The 23,406-nt window shown below is 39.4% G+C and overlaps 1 protein-coding gene across 2 annotated transcripts; it reads right to left on the bottom strand.

The window, feature by feature from the left end:
• Positions 1-1,488: 1,488 nt before the first annotated feature.
• On the bottom strand, positions 1,489-19,233 carry LOC148658481 (uncharacterized). Of its 2 annotated transcripts, none has more exons than XM_088639729.1 (8): positions 19,081-19,233; positions 17,470-17,604; positions 16,692-16,911; positions 15,495-16,308; positions 13,352-13,481; positions 13,042-13,148; positions 10,135-10,231; positions 1,489-8,970 (listed from the first exon to the last, which is right to left on the bottom strand). In XM_088639729.1, the coding sequence occupies exons 2-8, from the start codon at positions 17,566-17,568 to the stop codon at positions 8,857-8,859; spliced, it is 1,581 nt and encodes a 526-aa protein (XP_088495855.1). In that variant the 5' UTR covers positions 17,569-17,604; positions 19,081-19,233; the 3' UTR covers positions 1,489-8,856. The 2 variants fall into 2 exon arrangements, with proteins under 2 accessions (XP_088495855.1, XP_088495856.1); XM_088639730.1 differs by having other exon boundaries at positions 19,022-19,216.
• Positions 19,234-23,406: the final 4,173 nt, after the last annotated feature.

Genomic DNA, 23,406 nt, shown 5'->3' with positions numbered 1-23,406 from the left:
AGTACCACAGGCCTCGACTGGGTTCTCTCCATTTCAGTTATTATACATTCGGAGACCACGGGGCTTATTAGATCTGGTCAAAGAGTCCTGGGAGCATCAACCTTCACCATTACAGACTGTCATTGAACATGTGGAACAAATGAGGGAAAGGATAAACATTGTTGTTCCCATTGTGAAGGAAAATCTGGAGAAGGCCCAGGCGCAACAAAGGCAGATTTATAATAGGGGAGATAGTATGCGAGAATTTCAGTCATGGGACAAAGTATTGCTATTAGTCCCGACCCCGGAATGTAAATTCCTGGCCTCTTGGCAGGGACCTTATGAGGTGGAGGAAAAAGTGGGTCATGCAAAAACGTGCAAATATAAACAAATATATTGTTTTCTCTCACTGACTCTTGAATTAGATTTGCCCAAGGATTGCGTCTTTGTCAAATAGACATGATTCAGGATGGCATAGATACGAGCAGCAGCCCCTTGTAAGACATTTCCAAGGAGGTCCGGGGTATCTGTGTGAAAGCTATCCGGAGGTACCACAGAGGTACCTGAGTGGCAGAAGGGTTTGTAGTAATTGATGAGAGCAATTTCATGCACAAAAGAAAGGTACATTCTGTATGTGATATTTATGGCATTCCATAATTGTTTCATTTTCTTTTAGCTTTCTCTTTGTATTCTGATGATGGGAAAATATATTTTCAGACAATTGGAACACTATTAAGACAAAACTATAAAGTTTTTTAGAATGTTGGGGGTTAGGGTGGAAGAAAAGAAGCCAGTCCTGAGTCTTATGGAGAAAAGGTCATGATGACATCTGATGCCCCTCCTTGTTCATTACAAACTAGCATAATCACAGATGAGTGACGAACATACAGGGGAGTACTAGGCAGTCTCGGTTACAACCATTTTATACATACAAAGGTTTTTCTGAATCCTTGCACAGGTGCTCACACACAACATATTTAGAGAGCATGGCATACGTATAAGGAACATGTGTGGAGACGGAGAACAAATAGGACAGAGATGCTGTTATAGGAGCACTTTGATTTGATAGAGTTGTAGTCACAGACAAATAAGTTCTGGAACCTGAGATGAAGTTTGAGTAACTGAGTTTATTGCATACAAGGAACGATAAGACCAAAGTATTGTTTGAGATCTAGGTACAAAACTTCCAGTTTATATAGCAAATTTCACCTGCTTCTGTCACAAATTGTTACCATAGTAATGGGGGGCCCCCTATGTTTGGACATTCCCAAGACTTAAACACTTCTGATGGTCGGTTTTATCTTTCCTTAGTTGGGGGGGGGTCTTTATCTTGCACTTGGAATTTCATATCAATTAACTCCCATCCCACCATAACTCAAAGGTGCCTAATCATGGAATGGCTTGTGTTACAAGAAGTCATTGTGCAGAAAGAAATCAGTTAAACCCTTTTTTACATCTTATATCTTTCTTTATAGTGGTGTAGTGTCAAACAAATTACAAAGTTCAGGTGTCTGTGAAGCAGAAGTCTCTTTATTCATATGCATATGGAAGTCTGGCTTGCGACCACCAGACTTAAAAAATAAGTAGCTAAAGATGGTCCTTTATACCTTAAAACACAAAGAGTTACTATGACATATTCTAAACAAATGATGAAAAAGCAACACCTGCCAATTAATTATATCTAAGTTGCAGACTAGACAACAGTTAGTTCTTTTCATATTCTGGGCGTACAGCCAGCTTACCAAATACATGCCCCTTACTGACCAAGGACAGGCAGCATCTTTAAATACATTTGGGCACAAAACCTACATCAAGCCACTAGACTGCATAATTTGCAAAAAACATACAAAAACATGAAAATGATATTATTATCCCACTTCCCAGGCATCTCTCTTATCTCTTCATTCTTCAGTAGAGACATTGGCTTGGAAATAAACTTCAAAATGGACCCCTGGGTAGATTATTTCATGATTTGAGTAAACAATACCATAGTCATTAACTATCCTTACAAATATGTACCTCATTATGCCAATTCGATTCTGCTGTGCAGTTTTTGCTATTGATCGTATGGTTAAGGTAACAGACAAAGTGTAGTCACAGAGCGATGATATGTGTATACTTTATTTTATTGACACCCGAAGAAGGCTCCATAGCCTCCATAGCTCCAAGTTGCGTTTCTCTTTCCTCTACTTTTCAACATGGAATAAACCTTTGCCTGTTCCTACTTGATTGTATGTATTTGATATTTTTTCTACAGTAGTCATTACTTTGTTCCCATGCCTCGAAGTCAAACTCAATTTCATTTCTAACTGTGTAAAACAAATATTGTGAAGCATATATTTTGTTAAGATACTTAAAGATATTAATGGAATTAACAAAAATGTTTATTATATCTTGATAACAATGTATCTATATACTTATCTTTATACTTATATTTTACTAAATCCATCTCAGGATATCTGGTCTCAAGAGATAACATAGCCACATGATGTCTTTATGCACAGCTGATATAGTTCTTGGGGAAATGACCGAGTGACCTCTCCTGGAACAAATGGTCTATTCAGCATAAGGGGGCTGCTTGTCACGCAAGCCGGCAGTAGAGAATATATATGTAATGGTCAGCCTTTTAGAATGACCATAAATAGCCACAATGCAAGTAGAGAGTCATGTGGGAGCGTATCTTGTATTGTGTGTTTCACTGTATAAAAGAGTGTAAGCGTTGTCATTTAAGTATTGTGCCACGCGATACAAGTCTTCCATATGCATAGGAATAAAGATGACTTTCAACACACAAACGCTCAGCTGATGCCGTTTTTTTCTGGCACAACAAGTGGTGGCACTGCGAGCAGGGTACTCTCAGTGATAGAACTCCGCAGGAGCAGTGGAGTTCTGCTGCTGCTTTGAAGAGGTCAGGACTCCTCTTTATAAAAGTCCCTTCTCCACTCCACGGGTTCAAATGGAATTTCCTGAACTGCAGTGAGTACAAATGAATGTAAAGAGCTGAGAGCGTGTGTGTGTGTGTGTGTGTGTGTGTGTCTGGTATGACATGGTATGGTCAGGATAGAGACGGATCTGAACCACCTCCCTCAGGAAAAAAATATTTTTTCGCGGGAAGAAAGGATAAGGTAGATAAGGGATTACAAGGATCGCCTTTCAGAAGATGACGTATGCTTTTCATAAAGAAAGAAACAGGGTAAAACATATAAACCCAAGACTGAGGATGTAGATCACTGGGCTAAGGAAGTACCTCACCCTGAGGCAGGAAACATGGAATGCTCTACAGGAATTAAAAGATACATATAGTATTAAACCTATAGAGACAGCTATGATTCTAAGGAGGGTAGGAGAAAAGCGGGCCGGCGTGTTGCGAACATATGTAGCGAGAAAAAATAAAGAGGGGTGGAGCATGGTGTGGAAGTTTCGGAAAGAATACTACCCACTCAGGACAGACTGGAAGAAAGTTACAGCATGTCAACAGAAAGAGAGTGAGGATGTGTTAGATTTCATAGAGAGGATTGTTACGCTGTGGCTTGAATACTCAGGCTTAGCAAACGAAGAGGTTAATGAAGTTAAGTCCATAGTGATAAAACAGATTAATCTGAATGGGCTTAAGTCAGATAATAGCTAAGATGCCACAGTTGTGCTTTCCTGATATCACAGAGGATGACAATATGAAGTTTGAGCGATTCAGTAGAGAAGCGAGGAAAGTGGAGTGTATGCTAAAGTACGTGCGTTTCAGATGGGGAGTGCCCCCACGGGTTGGCAGGGCAAGGGGGGCCAAATCAAGCAGGATAAGTTACCAAATAAATCGATGTGCAATTACTGTAAAAAAACAGACGTTTCTGGAGAAATCATAAGAAATGGGCTTTATTTCACAAAGAACCTGTCAGAAGCTGAAAAGAGAGCTTTACATAAAATAATACATTTAAAAGAGGAAGCCTCCTTCCTAAGCTCATCTAAGAAATTAAATACAAAATAACTAATACAGACACACAGCCCATTCTCTCCAAATCACTCCAGAATATATCCTAGGGCTATTACCGAGATGGAACGTTTCTTTGCTATAGCGTTCCCTTGGTATGGCACTGGCAAATTAGCAAGGGAAGTCATTAACATGGCTGCCTCATTGAAAAAATTAGCTACAGCTCAAGGAAGAACATGTGTTGTGATCAGAACTGAATTTTGTACTGACATTCCGGATAATTCTGTTTATTTATACATTAATACTCTTGTTTTGTGTTGGATGCTCAATGTCTGTCATTACTTGTAAGTGTAAGACATACACTTTTAAACGTGAGAACAGACTCCTTAGGGTCATCAAACAACTTTTTTCATGTACTGGACCCCACCTGCCGGATTGGACAAAGATGCGGCGAACAACAAGAGGTGGGCAGACGCCAGGGGAGACGAGGCGGCGTACTAGCGCGACTATGGAGGCCTCCGCACAGACCACCACTGACGTCTATTTTGTTAGCTAATGTTCAGTCAGTGGACAATAAGATAGACGAGCTACATTGTCGGATCAACGCGGAATAGGAGCTGGACAGCATGGACAGAAACTACAAAGCAACCGGCAAACACAAAGGAGGAGGCGTTTGCTTCCTGGTCAACAGCAAATGGTGCACCGACGTGGAGGTAATCTCTAAATCCTGCTCACTGGATCTAGAACACCTGACCATAAAATGTCAACCCCTTTATTTGCCAAAGGAGTTTTCCGCCACCATTATTACAGCCGTTTACATTCAACCTCGAGCCTTCGTGGAAGCATCACACATCCAACTCCACAACATTATCAGTGTGGAAGACCGAGTCAAAAGGTCAGTGACTATGCGCAGGAAAGGTTTTCTGTTTGCACCTAAGACCACTGTCTTGGGTGCAAACTAAAGCCTGTGATTCCTCACACCCATTCAACCAGAGAGAAATGAAACAGAGTGTAGGATGCCAAATGGCATCTTCCTGTCCTGTTTGTTTGCCTTCTGACACTGCCCCTTTCCCTGTATGTTCCTTTGATATGTTAAAGTCTTGCCTACTTTTAATGTATAAAAAGGAAAGTATAACTTCAGTACAGTGAGCATGTCTTGAGTGCTGGGGGAAACCCTTTCTCTGTGATATGCTCCCCTTCAGCTGATTGAATTAAAGATCTCTGTTGACAATCTCCTAACCTGAGTGAAGACTGAGTTTTCTTCGACATCAGCAAGCACGAAAACTCCCACCCGGAAGCTGTCTCAATTGTAGTCGGGGACTTCAACCACTGCAATCTGAGGAAAGTACTGCAAAAATACATTCAGCATGTCACTGTACCGACAAGAGGAGGCAATATTTTGGACCACTGCTACATAACAATAAAAGGAGCATACAAAGCGCTTCCCAAACCGTGTTTCGGTAAGTCGGACCACATCGCTTTCCTGTTGCTTCCTGGATACAAACAGAAGCTGAAGACCTCCCCCGTTGCGAACAGGTCAGTGCGTTGTTGGTCTGAGGAGGCGGAAAGCAGGTTAATAGACTGCTTTGAGAGTACAGACTGGGACGCATTCAAAGCTCCCGACACAGACGTAAACGAGTATACGGACGCGGTCACCAGCTATATTAAATACTGCACTGACATTTGTGTACCTGAAAAGAAAATTAGGACGGTTTCCCAATCAGAAACCGTGGTTCAAAAACGACATTTGCAATAAAATAAAAGATAGATCCACCGCGTTCAAATCGGGGGACAAAGAGCTGTACAGGGAATCACGGTATGCATTAGAGGAAGCCATAAAACGCGCCAAACGGAGCTACAGAGTGCGGCTTGAAACGCAGTGCACTGACACCCAGAAGCTGTGGCAGGGATTACAGTCAATCACAGGCTACAAGGGCCAGGAGGCTACAAGGGCAGCCAGGAGATCAACACGAACAACACATCCCTGCCGGACGAGCTGAACCATTTCTATGCTCGCTTTGATGCTCTGAACACGGGCACTGCTGAGAAGACCCCAAGTGTGCAGGGCGATTTTGTTCTGAAACTCTCAGAGCAGGACATGTGGAAGACTCCGAGCAGGGTGAAAATCCGTAAGCCTGCAAGGCTTGATGGGATACCACCTCACGTCCTGGGGACATGTATAGCCCAGCTGACCACAGTGTTACGGACATCTTTAACTCCTCCCTGTCACAGTCCATTGTCCCCACCTGCTTAAAAAAAAACACTATTGTTCCACTCCCCAAAATGGCAAAAGTGATGTCCCTGAACAATTGCCGCCCAGTAGCACTAACATCTGTGGTGATGAAATGCCTGGAGAAACTGGTGTTGTCTTACATCAACTCCTCCATCAAGCAGTCCCTGGACCCCTTGCAATTTGCCTACCAACACAACAGATCAGTTGATGATGCTGTCTCTCTAGCTCTACATACAGCCTTGGAACACCTGGACACTAAGAACTCGTATGTGAGTATGCTGTTTGTGGACTACAGTTCAGCATTCAATTCCATCATACCCAGTCAACTGGTGACAAAGCTCATGGGATTAGGTCTGTGCAACTCTATCTGCAACTGGCTGCTGGACTTTCTAATCAAGAGACCACAGGTGGTGCGGATAGGTAATAAAACACCACTCACCCTGAGCACTGGAACCCCACAAGGCTGCTGTCTGAGTCCATGGTTGTACTCCCTGTTCACTCACGACTGCCCAGCAAGACACACCAACAACCGCATCATTAAGTTGGCGGATGACACCACTAGAATAGGCCTGATCACCGATGACGAGTCCACTTAAAGGGATGAAGTCGTACAGCTGCTTAGGTGGTGTCATAGGAATAACCTCGACTTGAACATAAATAAAACAAAAGAGCAAAAAGAGGACTTTCGGAGACACAGGCCACACACTCACAGCCCACTCAGTATTGATGGAACGGAAGTGGAAACAGTAACCAGTTTTAGGTTTTTGGGAATTCACATTTCTAAAGATCTAACCTGGACTGTAAACACTGACTCTATCTTGAAGAAGGCTCAGCAGCGCCTTTATTTCTAGAGGTGCCTCGAGCGATGGGGGATGCCAGTACCTGTGTTGGTGAACTTCTACCGCTGCACCATTGAGAGTATCCTCACCAACGGGATCAACATGTGGTACAGCAACATCTCTTCTCGAGGAAGAAAGGCACTGCAGAGAACGGTCAATATGGCCCAGACGATCATAGGCTGTGGTTCACCGAGATTAAACAGGTCTATGAGGACCGCTGCCGTGGTAGAATTCTGGCCATCACAGAGGACAGTCATCACCCCAGGCATGAGTTCTTCACCCCACTGCCCTCAGGCAAGAGATACAAGAGCATACAGTTACCACCAGATTCCTTAATAGCTTCTATCAACAAGCAGTGCAATTGGCGAACACATTTAGCCATGCCCCTCGGACCACACTTATACCATCTATCTCATTATGATTTCTTATTTATTGCACATCTCCAGTCATTGTTTACATTTAAACTGCTTACTTGTTTACTTGTACACTGCCTACTGTTTGTTTGTATATTATCTTGATGCACTGTCTGCACTTTGTGTTTTTACACTTGTTTTAACAATCGAGAGACTTTCTGTAAGAATTCCATTGTACCACTACATGTACCTGTTACATATGGCAATAAAGTTCAAGTTCAAGAGAGCCAGGTGGGAGTGTATATTGTATCGTTTGTTTCACTGTATAAAAGAGCACTATAAGCGTTGTCTTTTAAGTCTTGTGTCCAAATGCAAGACTTTCATATGCATATGAAATAAAGACGACTTTCAACACACAAACTCTCAGCTGATGCCTTTTGTTAGGCACAACAAAGCTAAAAATCTTCAGTAACCTCAACTGCAATCCCTGTAAACTCTCAAACTGGTAGGTGCACAATGTCAAAAGATAAATGGTCAGTATAGAGAATAAAAGAGCTGAGGAGCAGTTTTAAATGGGATTACCTGAAACACAAGAAAACTTGCATTGTCTATACCAGTACCATGAAATGATGTCCTTTACAATCTGCTATTTTTTTAATAGGTCCTCAATACCATCGCCATTCCATCATCTCCGCCACACAACGGTATTCACAGGCCTAGAGCTGCACAGTGCACTGGGATACACGTCTGGGTGCTGTCCAGGAGACACTGTCTTACCCAGCCATGCCATCTGCCAGTGGTGTGGATCAAAGCCACAGCAGACATGACCACAGCAACCAGCAGTCCTTCCTCTTTTCCCCTGTACCTCTGCCCTGTGTACAAGGACTTGACCACTGCAGAGGTCAGTCTCAAGGACAGGGATATAATCACTTACATCCCTCTGGTAGCCAAGCTTCCCCCCACCCTCTGCAAGATTAATTAGAATCATAATAAGGCAACTGACCACAGACCTTTAAATAACAGCATCTTTTACTGAAATAATCTAGGCTAAATAATTGTTGTTAATATAAAACTTGGAATACAGTGAAATTTAAAGAACAATTCTGGAAAAGTCTTGTAGCTAACATCACAATTATAGAAGTCTCTTTGCTCACACATTTACACGGGTATTTCATCGATTACATATGTTACTATTTATGATTATCCCTTTTCCACATTTCACAATTAAATATATCACACATACACATTTAACTGTTTTTTCATATCTAAAATAAATAACTTTGAAAATACCTGTAAACTGTAGTCACCTTCCAATCATTAGTAATCCATCAATTGAAAAGATACATTTATTATTGAAGATAACTGTCTGTTACAGTTCAACGTCTCTCTGTGCTGTGAGTATCACTAAGACATATAACAAGAATCCTGTGCCTTAGAGGCTACGTGTCCACTGTACTTAACTGGGGGTACCCATTTCGAGCAAGTTTGAGGCCCATTTGGTTTCCAAACCACACTTTCAATTTTCTTTCTTCATCTCTTCTTGTACATGCAGGGCTTTAGTTCCAGACCTGCTGTATGGCTTTTCCCTTCAGATTCCTTTGTCTTGATTAACTCAAATGTGTAGAAATAGCAATTACTAGTGTCCTAAAAAAGAGAACACATCAGGTTATAGTTAAAGGCAGAGCAACTACAAAATGTACAATTGTGCGACTTAAGCTAAGACCCCTGTAATACAGAACTCTGTATTGTTAATCACATTGGATTTCAGTAAAATCTAAATAAAATTAAAAAAATAAATACAGTATGTATTCAATAATCAAATTGATGAATTATTTACAAACAGTACAGCACTGATCACAGAATTTCTGTTTCACATCAGTTTTCTTGGTTTTATCACACACCGGTTAGAATGAAGACTGTATAGACACCCTTTTGCAATCCTGAAACCATTGTCTATCTGCCATTATTTACAATTTAGGTCTCATAATGTACACTATAGAGTTCAGCATCAGTTGGACAAATTGGTGTAGCTCTTAACTGCAAACTCACAGGCACTGTATTGTATGGCAGACCAAGGGTACCGTTTCTGACTCCTGAACACATCAACTGTTTAATCAACAGCATGCAGCCACTTTTGATGAATCCCTGTGACAGCTGGGTAGCTCTCAACCAATCAGTATTATCAGAATGCAGCCAGAACCCTGTAGTTCAGTGTAAATACATTGACAGATGATTGATTCAGAATCCCTATCACTGGACATGCATAAGCAATAGATAAATGTAGCTGTTGTTCTACATTAACATTAGTAATTACACTAATTAATTAACACATAAGTCAAGAGGATGAGTGTTCCCCTTTTGTGCTTTTGTTTCTTTGTCTCTGTTGGTTCATTAGGATTCTTTGGGTATACTTAAATATCCAAGAAAAGATGTTGTGTAACAGACTAATAGAAATACTATCAACCACTTAATGCCAACAGTTAATCAACAGCTGGCATATGCGTATTCATCTTGTTTATTGTAACTGATTAATATATGTTTGCGATTACTGTTGTTTGTTTTAGTTGCTTAATGTTACCTTAATTAACTTAAACCCAGTGAATTCGTATTTACATTATAATATAAAGGAGGGTATTTATGGCTTTTAACCATACATGCTAATACTGTAGTACATTATGCAGTAGTATAGTATATATAATGTGGACAATGTAGTGTATTAAATAATCTTTTATTTCAGCTACCACTAAAGTTGTGATTTTCAAAAACCTTTTCTCAAATCACTACCCAGATCTTAGAATTTTTCCTTACCTTTGTGGCTAACTTGAACCCAAGAGTAGACAACGCACTTAGGAAGCTGCGAACATTCTCGAACCTGCTGGCTACCTCAGCGATCATTAGGATACCACTGCACAAAGAAGGGTGGTATGAAGTTAATGACAAAACCATGTTAGGCTGCCCACAGAAAACTAAGTTCTTGCAAAGGCAGAAGAACTCTTTTGGCAGGTATTCTTAAACATTATACATAAGAGCTTCAGAGCCTTGTTTCAGAGCCTTTCAGTTGACAACTCTTATTTTTAATTGAATTGCCAATTCATCAATCAATGAAGTACTGACATGTTCCAAAACCTACCACACGAAAAGTTCACATTGTAATAGGACAGCTTTATCAGACCTAAAGTTTAAAAGAATACAATACATTTTCATTTTCTTTGTACTGAAATTCATTCATGGGGAGACTTTGATCATAAATATTTAACATCACTACTCCATATTCCTGAGAAATATAATTTGTGAAGGAAATTAATCTGTAAAACACTTTTCTCCACCAGTTAACATAACCAGCTTGGGGCATAAATTTAAAAAGTATTTGTAACAATGCCTTCCCAAAGTATTCAGACCCTTTATACGTTTTCTAATGTTGCTGGATTAAAAATGATACTTAAAATATTTTTCCAATCAGTATTTTTATTGCCAACTCACATGCTCAAACATGAAAGACAAAATTAGTTATTTGCAAATATCTTAAAAAAAGAGAAAAACTGAAATATGCTGCTTGCATTAGAGCCACCTTTTGCCACAATAACAGCTTTAAGTCTTTCATTGTAGGTGTCTACTAGCTACCAACTCTGGGTAGTGATGTTTGCTCCATTTCTCAAGCTGATTCAAGTTTCTGGGAGAATGCTTGTGGACCTGTTTTTTTAGCAGACTGCAACAAGTTCGCTTGCATTATTTCCATGTTCTTTCAATTTTAAAAAGATTTCCACTCCCTGCTAATGAGAAGCATCCCCACAGGATGCTCTGTCTTGGTCTCATCTTACTACAAAACCCTTTCTTAAATCTAATCTGGATACTCTTGTGATATCTGGCAAATTCCAGGGAGGTTTTGCAATAGTTTTTTTTTAATGACAGCTCCTTTCTTGCACCCTCTGATACAGGCCAGAGCTCATGATTTGATTTGATAAGGTCAGGTAAGGTAAGATTTTATTGTCTCCTGAGGGATTTTTTTTTTATGAACACCCAGCACTCTTGTACATTTTAATAGAATGCAAACAAAAAAAAGAAGAAAAGAAAAACATTGTACATGTACAGTATAACAGATAACATGTAACATGTAACATTTATCATACATCACAAAACATATCGCACTCAAGTGGGTGGTAAGAGTCAAAATTGTGTTTATTCTTGACATTTGCACTGACAGCTTTAATGGATAGTGGAACAAAGGAATGTTTGTATCTGTACATTTTGCTTGTATTTTGTACAAAATGTTTGCCAGAAGTAAGAAGTTGATATTCAGAGTCGAGGATGTGGGAAAGATCTGATATAATTTTTCCTGCCTGTTTGACTATGGAGTTTTCAAAGATTGTCTGCAGGGAGGGATGCTGTTTCACTCCCATGACCTTCAAAGCCGTCTGGATGAGGCAGGTAATTTCCGACTTTAATTGAACCGATAGATTACCAAACCACACTCTAATACCATATCCGATAATGCTCTCGATTACAGCATGGTAAAAGAATAGCATTACTTTCTGTCGAACCCCAAACACTCAGTCTTCCCAGGAAATACAAGCGCTGCTGAGCAAACACTCTCAACATGACTAGTCCACCTAAGTAATTATATGAATCGACCTGAGTGATGCAGTTGACTGAAGCACCTTTACTTCACTCTCAGCCACTGTACTCTTTAGGTCTTTAAAAGTAACTGTTGGGCTCTCGGGGGCTGAGAGTCTCCTTGTTTGGATGTTGAGTTTTGATGAACGGCTTTTTCTAGGCAGTGCCTGGGTGATGTGATGCAATTCCACTTCCTGATTGAGCCAGCAGTGCATACTGGGATATCCAAACAGCCTTTTTATGCCTTTTCCTAATCTATGCATTTTTTTACTTTAATTCCAACTTCCTTAGATGCCCTTTAGCCTTCATTTTTGTACTTTTCCTTCAGATTCACTGCTTGACAAATGATCCAAAACTAGACTGGGGTGACAGTCACTTCAAAATTGCACAGGCAGAAGCCAATGGTAACGCAATTATATCCTCATTAGTTTCTTCATTAGTTTCTTGTATAAAAGATAAAGGGTCTGAATACTTCTGCAAGGCACTGCATATCTAAGGAACAAGTAATAGGTGTATTCCATGCTGAAAATAGAAGAAAGAAAACACAACGTTTCGGCCATGGAGCCTTCTTCACACACCTGAAGAAGGCTCCACGGCCGAAACGTTGTGTTTTCTTTCTTCTCTTTTCAGCATGGAATACACCTATTACTTGTTCCTTTGCAGCCTACGCATACTGATGCAGCTACCCACCTGAACTGTATATCTAATGCTACCTACTTTCTGGCAAATAGGAATTTTCTTGATGCATTAAGGAATTTTCAGATTCTTAGTTTCAGTTTGAGATTTTAATTCCAAATTCAGAATCCAAAAATGCAGAGTTTGAAAATTGGTATTTACGTGTGTTACAGCTTTCGGTGACTAAGAAGTGTCTCTTGAATTTTAGATATAGTTTGTAACACTTGGCGGAGTAAACACTTCTAACTTCAAAGTATATATTTTGTAGAGTTAGAATTTTCTTCTATCAGAATCTGGTCATACAAAAAGTCTTGTGTAGCTGAGCAGACTAGGTTGACCCTTCAAGGGTGTTCCAGCGGTTGTGATGTGCCACGCTGTACTCTGCCCTCTCCCAGCTCTGCTCTACTAGAGGGCAAATGAGTATCCTACCTTTTCACCAGCACACGGTTAGCCTCCACCACAAAATCACCAATATTTGTCCCCATGAGGGATAGACAGAATATTGCAATGTCCACCGACCCATCTGGGAGAGGGACCTGGAAATATAAGTATAGAGAAAAGACCTGTGAGAGGAAATGATTCACTGAGACATAAACATGGTGACAGGTGAGGATTCTAATATATTGCATTACTCTGATTATATTTGCTTGAATAAATGTGAATAAGAAGTCTTAAGGATTTAGTTTAAGCATACTATGGCTGAATGGTGAGAAAAGCAGAGGGAGATGCATGAACATACATGGGCCATGTCACAGACGGTAACAAGATCACTTATGGGCAACAGGTCAAAGGAATGCACTTTGTTTTTCACGCTGTGTGCAATCTTACAATCGCCACAGCCGAAATCAGCAACAACCATTGAAGAGGGCCTGTAAGACGAAGCACAAAGCCATGTTAAAAGCAAACAGTCTCTTTTAATGAATGCACATCATAAGATAATAAAAACAAAAGGAAGGTTTCAAATGAGAAGAGACCGCTTGGTCTGTGAAGCTTTTTTGGCTTCTAGTAGTTTATGAATTCAAGGATCTCATTCAGCTGTTTCACTTTTGTGTTTAACTTCAACAAAATGTCTGGTCACTTTGTTTAAGACTCCTCACAACTATGTGTAACGAACTGCTTCCTGACATCTCCCTTAAATTATCTTGATCATTTTAACTTATGTCTCAGGTCTTAAGTTAAGCACTGGTCAGAAATAAAATGTTGTTAAGAATTTTAAATATAGTAAACCCCTGGTCTAATGGATTTATAGGGGGGAAGGGTTTCCTTTGTTGAATGTTGATTAAATAAAATTGCATTTTTTCAGCCTCCAAACACACTATTAAATGAGAAAAATATATACTATATATATTTTTTTTACTTATTTGTTTTTCATTGCACAACAAAGTAAATGAAAATTGTTTTTCTATTGTTTTATTACATACAATCTCTTAACTTCGTGTCGCACACGAAACAAACACCCAGTGTAAGGAACTGACCTACCTCTATAGCACACTACTGATATTCCTGAATTTTGAACTGATGTTTATTTAATTATGCCTTATTTTATTATTTGTAATAAACATAATAACAGTATTTCCCTGTTAATGCGGAAAAGGCCAGTATATCTTATTTTACAGACAAGATTCCTATTATGTCGAATAAATTCAAAGAATAAATTCAACTGTTAAAACCAAGGGCTTACTGTATTTCTGTCAGATCTCCTATGTTAAAGACTAAATAGACTCAGTTTCTTTCACCTGACTGTGTAAAACCATCTGAGCCAGGAATTAAACTTTTTTTCTTTGAATTAATTACAGAGCATCAATGTCTTTTTTAATGTGGCTTCTACAACTGTATAGAAAACAAATTGAAGTATTTAAATAAATTGTCTTACGTCGATTCCTCAAGCTCAGTTCTTATTTTGTACTTTGCAAATACGACAAATTGCCCAAATACACCAGAATCAAGATCATTTACTTGTAACACAGAGCACAGTGGACCTAGTGCTGGATTTTCTGGATACTTTAGATAAGTGTTCAATACGTATGAAGAAAGATATAAGATGTGAAGAAGGGGTTAACTGATTCCTTTCTGCACAAAGATTTCTTGTGACACAAGACATTCCATGCTTTGAGTCTTGGCAGAGATGGGGTTAACTGATAATAATTCCAGATGCAAGCTAGAGACCCCTCAACTAAGAAAACCTAAAACTGACCATTAAAAGTGGTCAAAGTCTGGGAAATGTCCAAACACTGTGACCTCCCCCCTTTACCATGGTAACCAATTGCATCACGGCTGAAATTTCCTATATAAACTGGAAGTTTAGTACCTATACAATACTTTGGTCTTATTGTTCCTTGCACACAATAAACTCAGTTGTTTAAACTTCATCTCTGGATACAGAACTTATTTGTCTGTTACAACGTGTGGAAGCAAGCAAAATTTTATGTGCACTAAAAACATGAAAACAGGACTGCAGCATTCTATAATTTCAAAGATTCCAAAAACGTAACCAAGTATTTCCATTAAAAAATAAATGCCAATCACAGACATAATGCTTTAAAACACGACAAAAAATTGGCAACCAAGTAAATGACCATGTGGTCAACGTATTTCCCCTTACACTTGCTCTTTAAAAGGGTCTTCTAATAACAAACCTTTAATCTTGCAAATAAAATTTTCCCTTAATTTCAGATATAGTCTTTTATTTTTGTGTACTTAAAAAAGGATCCAGAAATCCACGTAGTTTTACTGTCCCAGAAATACTACAATGATATCTTATCACTGGAAAAGTATTATAGCAGCAGTGAACTGCAATATAAGGATATTTTCAACCCACACTCCACACTGCACCCTGAACAGAGAACCTTGACTTCTCTGAAAGGTTCCCTTACTTCACTTACTTGTTGCGGATATAGCTGATGATGGAGTCAACTGGATTGCTTGGCCATCGCTCCACTTGTGCTTTGAATCCCTGATGATAGATGTTGAAGGCTTGACGATCCTGCTGGAACATTCTGTAGGCCTCCTGACTGGTGGAGGTGTACAGTTGTTCATTAATGTAACGGAAACGTGCTGATTCCAGCCGTTGTTCCATGCGAGCTCGCAAGGCAGATGAGCGATCCAGTGCAGGGACGGGCGAGTCAGCCACTTTCTCCTCCTTTTGGCTCACACTGGACCATGTTTTCTTAGATTCCAGCACCTTAAGTATCTTCTGCAGTTTGGCTTGCTGTTGTTTTGGATCTTTTTTCCTTTTCCTTGCTGAAATGGCCCACAAACCACTGGTTTCTATTTCTTCTCCATCTGGCTGAGATTTCAAACCTGATCCTTCAACACTTCTGAATGCAACTTTTTTGGCTGCTGAACCCTTGGGTTCTTTTTTCCCTGGACCTTCTCCCCTCTTATTCTGCTCTTGCATTTGGCTGACCTGGAGTGAAGAATGTGTTGTCTTGCTTTCCACAGTAGAGCGTTCCAGACTTCCTGATCCGTCTTTTCTAACTACCAAGGCAGTGCTCACTTGTCCATTTTGCCGGTATTTGTTTTTACATTTTCTTTTGTTCTTCATCTTATTCTTCCACTGCTTCCTGCTGACCTTGGACTGGCCCTCATCCTTCTTCAGCTGCTCTGTTTCGCACTCGCCCTGCCTTATCATTTCTGCTTCTTTATTGCTGCCCTGCCTGTCTCGCCGAGCTCTCAGCTCTCCTCCCTTCTGAGGCCCTGGGAATAAATGTGCTTGTTAAAGAACAAAAGAGGTAACCTAACATCTTTACAATCTCAGGAGACACTTGTACAACACTGTTCTCACTTGGAAATCTTGAGAGAATCCTCCTGAAATATTGAACCCCACAAGGAATCATCTTAATTCTGCTGACTTCTAACTATGTCTGGAGTAACTCAAGTAATAACTTTTCATACGTCTTGTCTAAGCCATGCATTTCTTGCCTAGTGAATCAGTTCCTTTTATATACCTGATGTATAGATATTCTGCATTATGCAGTATATGCAATCATCACTTCAGTCACTGGGATGAAGTGGCCTAACTCTGTCTGAAAAAAAAGAATTGGAAACCTTTCAATTAAAAAATATGATGAATGACTCACAAGCTTTTCTCTTTTTCTCCACTGGACCCTCATCCTCTTCATTATCCTTGACCTCTGTCTTGGCAGTCTTACAGTTCTTCCGGACTCTTTTCTTCTTGGCAGCTTGTGGAGCCTTGTCTGTTTCACCGTCACTGCTACCTTCTTTACAGGGGCTGTTCCAGTCTGGGACTGAGCCTAGAGTCTGCAGTGTCCGCAAGAGGCTCTTCTTATTCCCCACTGCCTAAGTACATAAAGAATAGAAAATTGCCTGAAATTATCAATACAAAACTGGCTGATCTGAGGCTCTAGAGCTTCCTCTCACATGTACCCATTCTTATGTTTTATTAAGATCACTTTATTGCCAACATACAATTTCTTTTATTAGGAATTTGTCTTTTCGTATACCCCAACTTGCTCTCCATGAGACATACAGACAGAGAGAGAAGCTTGGGGTCAGAGCACAGGGTCAGACATTTATACAGTGGCCCTGGAGCAGTTGGAGTTAAGGGCCTTGCTCAGGGGCCCAATGGAGTAGGATTCCTCTGCTGACCGTGTATACGAACCGGCAACCTTCCAGCCACAGCCACAGATCCTTAGTCACAGAGCCACTGTACCGCCCAATTCAAATTAGTTTAGTTGCTGAAAAGTTCCTCTGTTGCTTTAGAAGTAATTCTCTCATCATACACATCCTTTTCTGGATAGAACCTATTTGTTTCCTGGATATAACCTATCTGTTTCAGAACTGTGAAAATGTTAGGGAATGAAAAACTAGGGAAACTTGTGGGAAATGTGATCTTACTGTGACACTCTTGAAATCTGAGAGCTGCCTATGATGGAAGACAGCTTGTGTCAGCACCAGCGCAGTGGGTTCATCATTCCACTCCTCTTCTGCAAACATTTTGACTCTCAGAATTGCCTCCCTGCAGCGTTCGTCCTAAAAATCAGAACATGCAAGCAGTTACTTCTCTCAAAACCTCAATGTTATTTTAGAGTTAAATAAACATTTTTATTTTTAAATTGGAAGAAAAGGTGGATAGATGTGTAGGAAAATAGATGATTCCAACAAATGTTGAGTTTCTCTCTCTCTCTTTTACTCTTAAAGAAAAACTGATAAATTCCAGTTGCTGAAAGTAGTAGTTAAAGAAGGGGTTGATGGTACTCTGTTATTCAGGGCTTTGCTTTCATGTTCAGTCCACACTTTCAGTAAAACAAGCTCTATGACCAGACTTTGATTTTGAGAGCCCACTTGTTAGATTCACAAAACTGTCCAATAGATGGAAACAATTCAGGTCTCTCCCGACCATGGTTGCAATATTCAATTTCCAAAGCCATTTTGGACTTTGTTCAGTATCTGTGAACCTGGTGCTAATATCCAATGACAAATGGCACAAAACAGTGTTCATTAAAATTTGAATTCAAGTGTGAAATAAAAAAACAGTGGTCTTCGAAATGATAAACCACAACCAAAATGATAGCTCTTGACCCTGGTAAAAAGCTTAGTGGCATTATAGAGCAAAAACAACGAGGCTGAAGTTGGCTTTTTATTCTCGTTTTCGTTCCACCTTAAATGCTGCCGCTGTGATGTTGTGTCGCCTTTCACCTGTAGATAGCTCTCTACAGTCTTTTTTAAATGTTCCAATCCGGATGGATTACTGTATATATCCTCAGTAAAGGGGAATATGTAAGTAAATAGTGACTGTCCAAATTGCATTTTTGTATGAAACATATTTCAGAAATTCAAAAACCAATTTTCAAAACTCACAATAACACAAACTGGCATGTTAGACAACGAGTAAATAAGACAAATGCAAAATGTGAATTCACTGGGACGTTCTGCGCTTTCGGCTTAATTGCTATGGCCCTCCCTCCTCGTTACAAAATCGTTTCACAATTCTGACACCAAGGTGTGAGAGACAATATAGCAGACTATCAAAATCATGACGTACAAGATATTTTACTGTACTGTTTTTTTTTTAAAAATATGAACCTCTGAACATGGCATGAGGGAATACATTGGGAAAAGCTGTTCTGTACTGTAGTACTGACCGAAGAGCGCCATCTGCAGGCGAAAGGCGATATAACATCACAGCAGCTGCATTTAAGGTGGAATGAAAAACGCGAAGAAGCCAACTTCAGCCTCGTGCAAAACTGCTATTACAATCTCTGAGTATACAGAAATGTTGCATATTAACAAAACGGAATGGTATCTGAAAACACTAAAGCTAGTCACTGTAAAATGTTAAAACAATTCTTCATGAATTATGTCAATTATTTAAAAGAAAATGCATATGGAACTAGCAACAATTTTGCCGAGTAATCTGTAATTTACAAAGCGAACAAGACAGACGTACTTTCTGTACATTACTCAACGAGAACAAATCCGGAATATTGAATTAGGCGCTTCACTCACCTCAGTGAGCGATAGTGTTGACAAGTGGACACAATCCCTATGAGTAAATACACGTGTGTACACGTTCTACGATTAAATAGTACAGTAAAACCAGAAGCGTGCAGCGGGAGTGAACCGGAAGTGTTGGAAAACTGCGTCAAAATGCGTGGGCTGCAAAGGAACAAGTAATAGGTTTATTCCATGCTGAAAAATAAGAAAGAAAACCCGAAGAATGCTCCACAGCCAAAACGTTGTGTTTTCTTTCTTCATGTTTGAAAACTGCCGACTTTCAAAGTTAAAGTCCTATACTCACTCGGAAGCAAACAAAGAAGCTACCATAGACATCCTGTTCACAGCTTTAAGAGGTTAACCTATGAAACACGAATGATCCGGAAGTGTATGTAAATACCTACTTTTAATCGAAATAAAAGTGAACACTTTAACCTTCAGTTAACACAGTAGCGTATGAGGAGTATAGCAGCATTAAGCGAAGTGACCTGCTTTGTTATTTCTTCGTGGTTAACTGTAATTCCTTGAATATTCTGCCAAAATTTGATAGGGTCCTTTTTTAATTTTAAATCGCCAACACTAATCTCCAAGTTTGACAAATCTAAGATTATTAGAAGTTTTTTAATAATTTTACAGCACCTTTCTTACATTTAAACTACTGTAAAAATTGTCATTGCTATTTTTTTGTTCTGTTCAATGAAAAAGGCTTTAAGATGTAAGCTTTTAAAGGAGCTGTATCTGAAATTTTAATTAAATCAAATCCTTTATTATATTTAAATTCAATCAGTTTTTTAAACTATAACCAGGGACAAAAACATGTTTTGCACCATCAAATGTGAAACATACAATGTTAAGACAGTCGTCCAATAGCATATCACCCTTCTTCATTCAGTTTTAAGTCTTCATTATTATTGTTGGTCTGGGTGGACCACCTCTAGAAAAACTGCAGTGCAGAATTGGATGGGAAAAATGTGTGCCTCTCCAAAGGTGGATGGTATCTATTGCACAGACCCTCAGCTAATAGAAAATCACCTTGTTTTTGTCAGATAAGTGTCCCTGTCAAAACTGCTGGAGTTTATAGAGCACCTCCCATTCCCAGACTGGGACCATGCAGTGATGGTGCAGGGAGTGGTCTAACTCCCCTCCTAACCAAAAACAAAATATGTGGCTCTCCAAAAAATACCTCAAATCTATTCTACAGACCCTCAGCTAATAGTACATCACCATGGTTTTATTATGGTTATTACCTCTGACGGCCACGACCAATCTAATCTCTCCATCTGTGTTATCAAAGACGGTTTTCTGAACTCATTCATCAGAAAGACTACCGAAACCCAAACTTATCCTGCAGCTAGGATCACACCTTCCCCCTTCTCTTAACGACAGACTACTCTTTATTTAAATTTTCTCCATTCATTGGAAGTTTCATTTCACACCTCTCTACACCTATTCTGACTTCACACCTCTTGATTGGCCTCTCTTTCTGTCCCCTGCTCCCGCCTCTCACTCCTCCTCCCTCCCATCCTTTGTTCTCCCGCTACATTACCTTTGCTTACTGTCTTGTCTCTCTCACCCCTGAAGAAGATTCCATTGCCGAAACGTTGTGTTTCCTTTCTTCTTTTTCTTCAGCATGGAATAAACCTATTACTTGTTCCTTATTATTATTATTATTATTATTATTATTATTATTATTATTATTATTGTTATTCAAATAATTATTTATTCAAATTATTATTTGAAGTTATTATTCAAAGGTTATGAAAGGTTATTATTAAAAGATAAGTGTCTTTGCTAAACCTGCTGGGGTTTATAAGACCACTTGCTGTTCCCAGACTGGGATTGTGCAGCAATGGACAGGGAGCTGTCTCACCCCCCTCCCGACCAAATTAAATTTGTGCCTCTCCAAAAATACCTCAGATCTATTCTACAGACCCTCAGCTAATAGTACATCACCATGGTTTTGTCTGATAAGTGTCTTTGCTAAACCTGCTGGAATTTATAGAGCACCTCCCATTCCCAGACTGGGACCGTGCGGCACAGTATGCACAGTATGGATGCCTGCAGAAGTGATGTCGATGGTATGAATCTAGATGGTAGCTGTTATGAGAACACCCCTGAAATTAAAACACACAAGATAAACCACCCAGACAGTACTGGGGACCTGACACTAGGTTGAGAGCACAGTGGTAATTTTCCAAAACCAGCTATAATAACCCAGCAAACTTTGCAGAGATAATTTAATCAAAAAAACCCAAAATCACACTTTTCCCTTTCCCAGGAACTGCCTTTGCTGCCTTAGTGCAGCATCTCAAGGGAAGGTCCTTCAGGAAGTATACTGTACATGGGAGCATGTCTTTGCAGCAAAAATCAATTAGACAAACCAATATTGTGTCATAATGTTTAAGTCATGCAGGTTTAACAACTGTATTAGAAGATCCATTAGAAGCTCCATAGTGTTGCTCAGAGCATGACTAAATATTTTCAATGGGGACACTATGGAAAGCTATCTCAAAAGGTGTGGGAAAGCTGTCAATGGGACTGCACAGGGCCATGAATTAAGGTGTACTTTAGTTAGGGCCGGTTAAAGTCATGTTATGATGCAAGCTAGTGAACTCATGAACTCTGTAAAAAGCAGTATAGTGGAAAGTGTCAAAGACACAATATTGGCATGTATATCTTCAGTGTCATACTTAATTCCACGGGATTAGAAGACCTGTCCTCTCATATTTATGACACCTGCATTTTCATGGGTAGTATATGCATTAACACACTTGTCACAGAGTCTATTTCCAATCTCAAAAGTCGAGTGTCACAACAGGTGCTGTGGACTCAAATGTTGATTTTGGATGCATATAGAATTTGAATGATTCAATGTCTTCACTGTTTAATTACATTAAGGCAATGGCAGATATAAACACACAGGAGAACAAAGGGTCCAATGCCTATTTTGGTTCATAACATTTTTTTTGGAAAAAAAAAATTCTGTCATCAATCCCCATATGGACAGACATACTAATAGGCAGATTTCAGCAATACCACAAATGTCTGATGTAAAATCAGAAATGAATGTGTGGAAAGGTTAGAAACTCTTTAAAAAGCACATAAATGGAATTTTGTGGTAAGATAAGACTGAATTTGTCTAGAATTAGTAAAGTGTCCTGCCCTTGTGGAAGAGAAGGAATAGAACAAGAAAAGAAAATTCCACAACATCTCAGGCATTCATTCCCAAAAAAACCTATCAAGACAATCAAACATTTTTAGTCTAAATGATAAATGCAAAATTGATGGTCATCCAAATGATTACAACAAGCCACTTACCATTAAACAGTGGTCTGTAAGTAACGATTGAGTCCACAAACTATTGTAATTCAGATTCCCAGAACACATTCCACTGAGAACTGCAATTGGAATTGGAAGGTGTTGGTAAATTGCGATTTACTATTAAATCAACAATATGCCATGAAGGAAAGTCTATAAACAGAGGTGAACATTATTGGGCAGCACTTTCATGCATTGGACAGAAATTTAGAATTAAAGCAAATGATCAAAACCCCAGGGGGAAGAGTAAGGAGCCCTTTGTTTCTAAGAGATAAAAAGCCCTAGACAGGACAGAAAAGAAATCTTTTGACAGAAGAATTTTGTTTGGCCGTTGGACCCTGGAGAGGACAAAGACACCATGGATTCTACAGGAAGTGGCTGAGGAAGGCTTTGGCATCATCTTCATTCCCCCTACCTGACATTGGACTTGGTAGCAGGGGGGGCCATGAAGGAACTACATTGTTCATGAAGGGCAGGGCTGGAAAAGTTGCCTAAGACCCACTTAGAGACAACACCGAGTTTCTTCTCTTTCCATGGTGTTATGGAAGAAAGTAGATGACCGAAGCTAGTTTCAGAGAAAACTACTACTGGACCTCTCATTGGAGATATATGTTGATAACTGGATTAGGTGGGGTTTCTTTGTACTATTCTGGAAAGTTAATGTGGGACCTACTTAGCACCCTTTGTATGTAGTTTGGGCACAAAAGAATAAGTATTGTTTTTTAGGGGTCACCTGTCCATGACAATTAATTATTTCAATAGTCACTATTATTTTGAAGAAACGATAACAGCTGTTCTAATTTACATGATCTTTCTGTCAGTAATATTAAGAATCTATCTTTTAACAGCTATGGTTAACTACGTTTTAAACGTGTTATACACTTTGCATACATTACAACACTCCTGAGTGTTTGAGGCTCACTGGAGATTCATTGATGTATAAAGCAAACTACTTAAAATAAAAAATAAATATTATGTATGACATATTAAAATGAAAGCATACATAATTGAATTCTCATT

This window comes from Lepisosteus platostomus, chromosome 7 (genome assembly GCF_059453375.1).
Source record: "Lepisosteus platostomus isolate fLepPlt1 chromosome 7, fLepPlt1.hap1, whole genome shotgun sequence".
Taxonomy (NCBI): Eukaryota; Metazoa; Chordata; class Actinopteri; order Semionotiformes; family Lepisosteidae; genus Lepisosteus; species Lepisosteus platostomus.
This window is presented reverse-complemented; position numbering and strand designations above follow the sequence as displayed.

Coding starts and splice junctions, on each gene's coding strand:
- LOC148658481 (XM_088639729.1), bottom strand. CDS start 17,568: ATGTTTGCAGAAGAGGAGTGGAATGATGAACCCACTGCGCTGGTGCTG. Junction 13,482..15,494: donor ATCAGCTATATCCGCAACAA/GTAAGTGAAGTA, acceptor TTCGTCTTACAG/GCCCTCTTCAATGGTTGTTG. Junction 8,971..10,134: donor GGTTCAAGTTAGCCACAAAG/GTAAGGAAAAAT, acceptor TCTCTTTTTTAG/GACACTAGTAATTGCTATTT.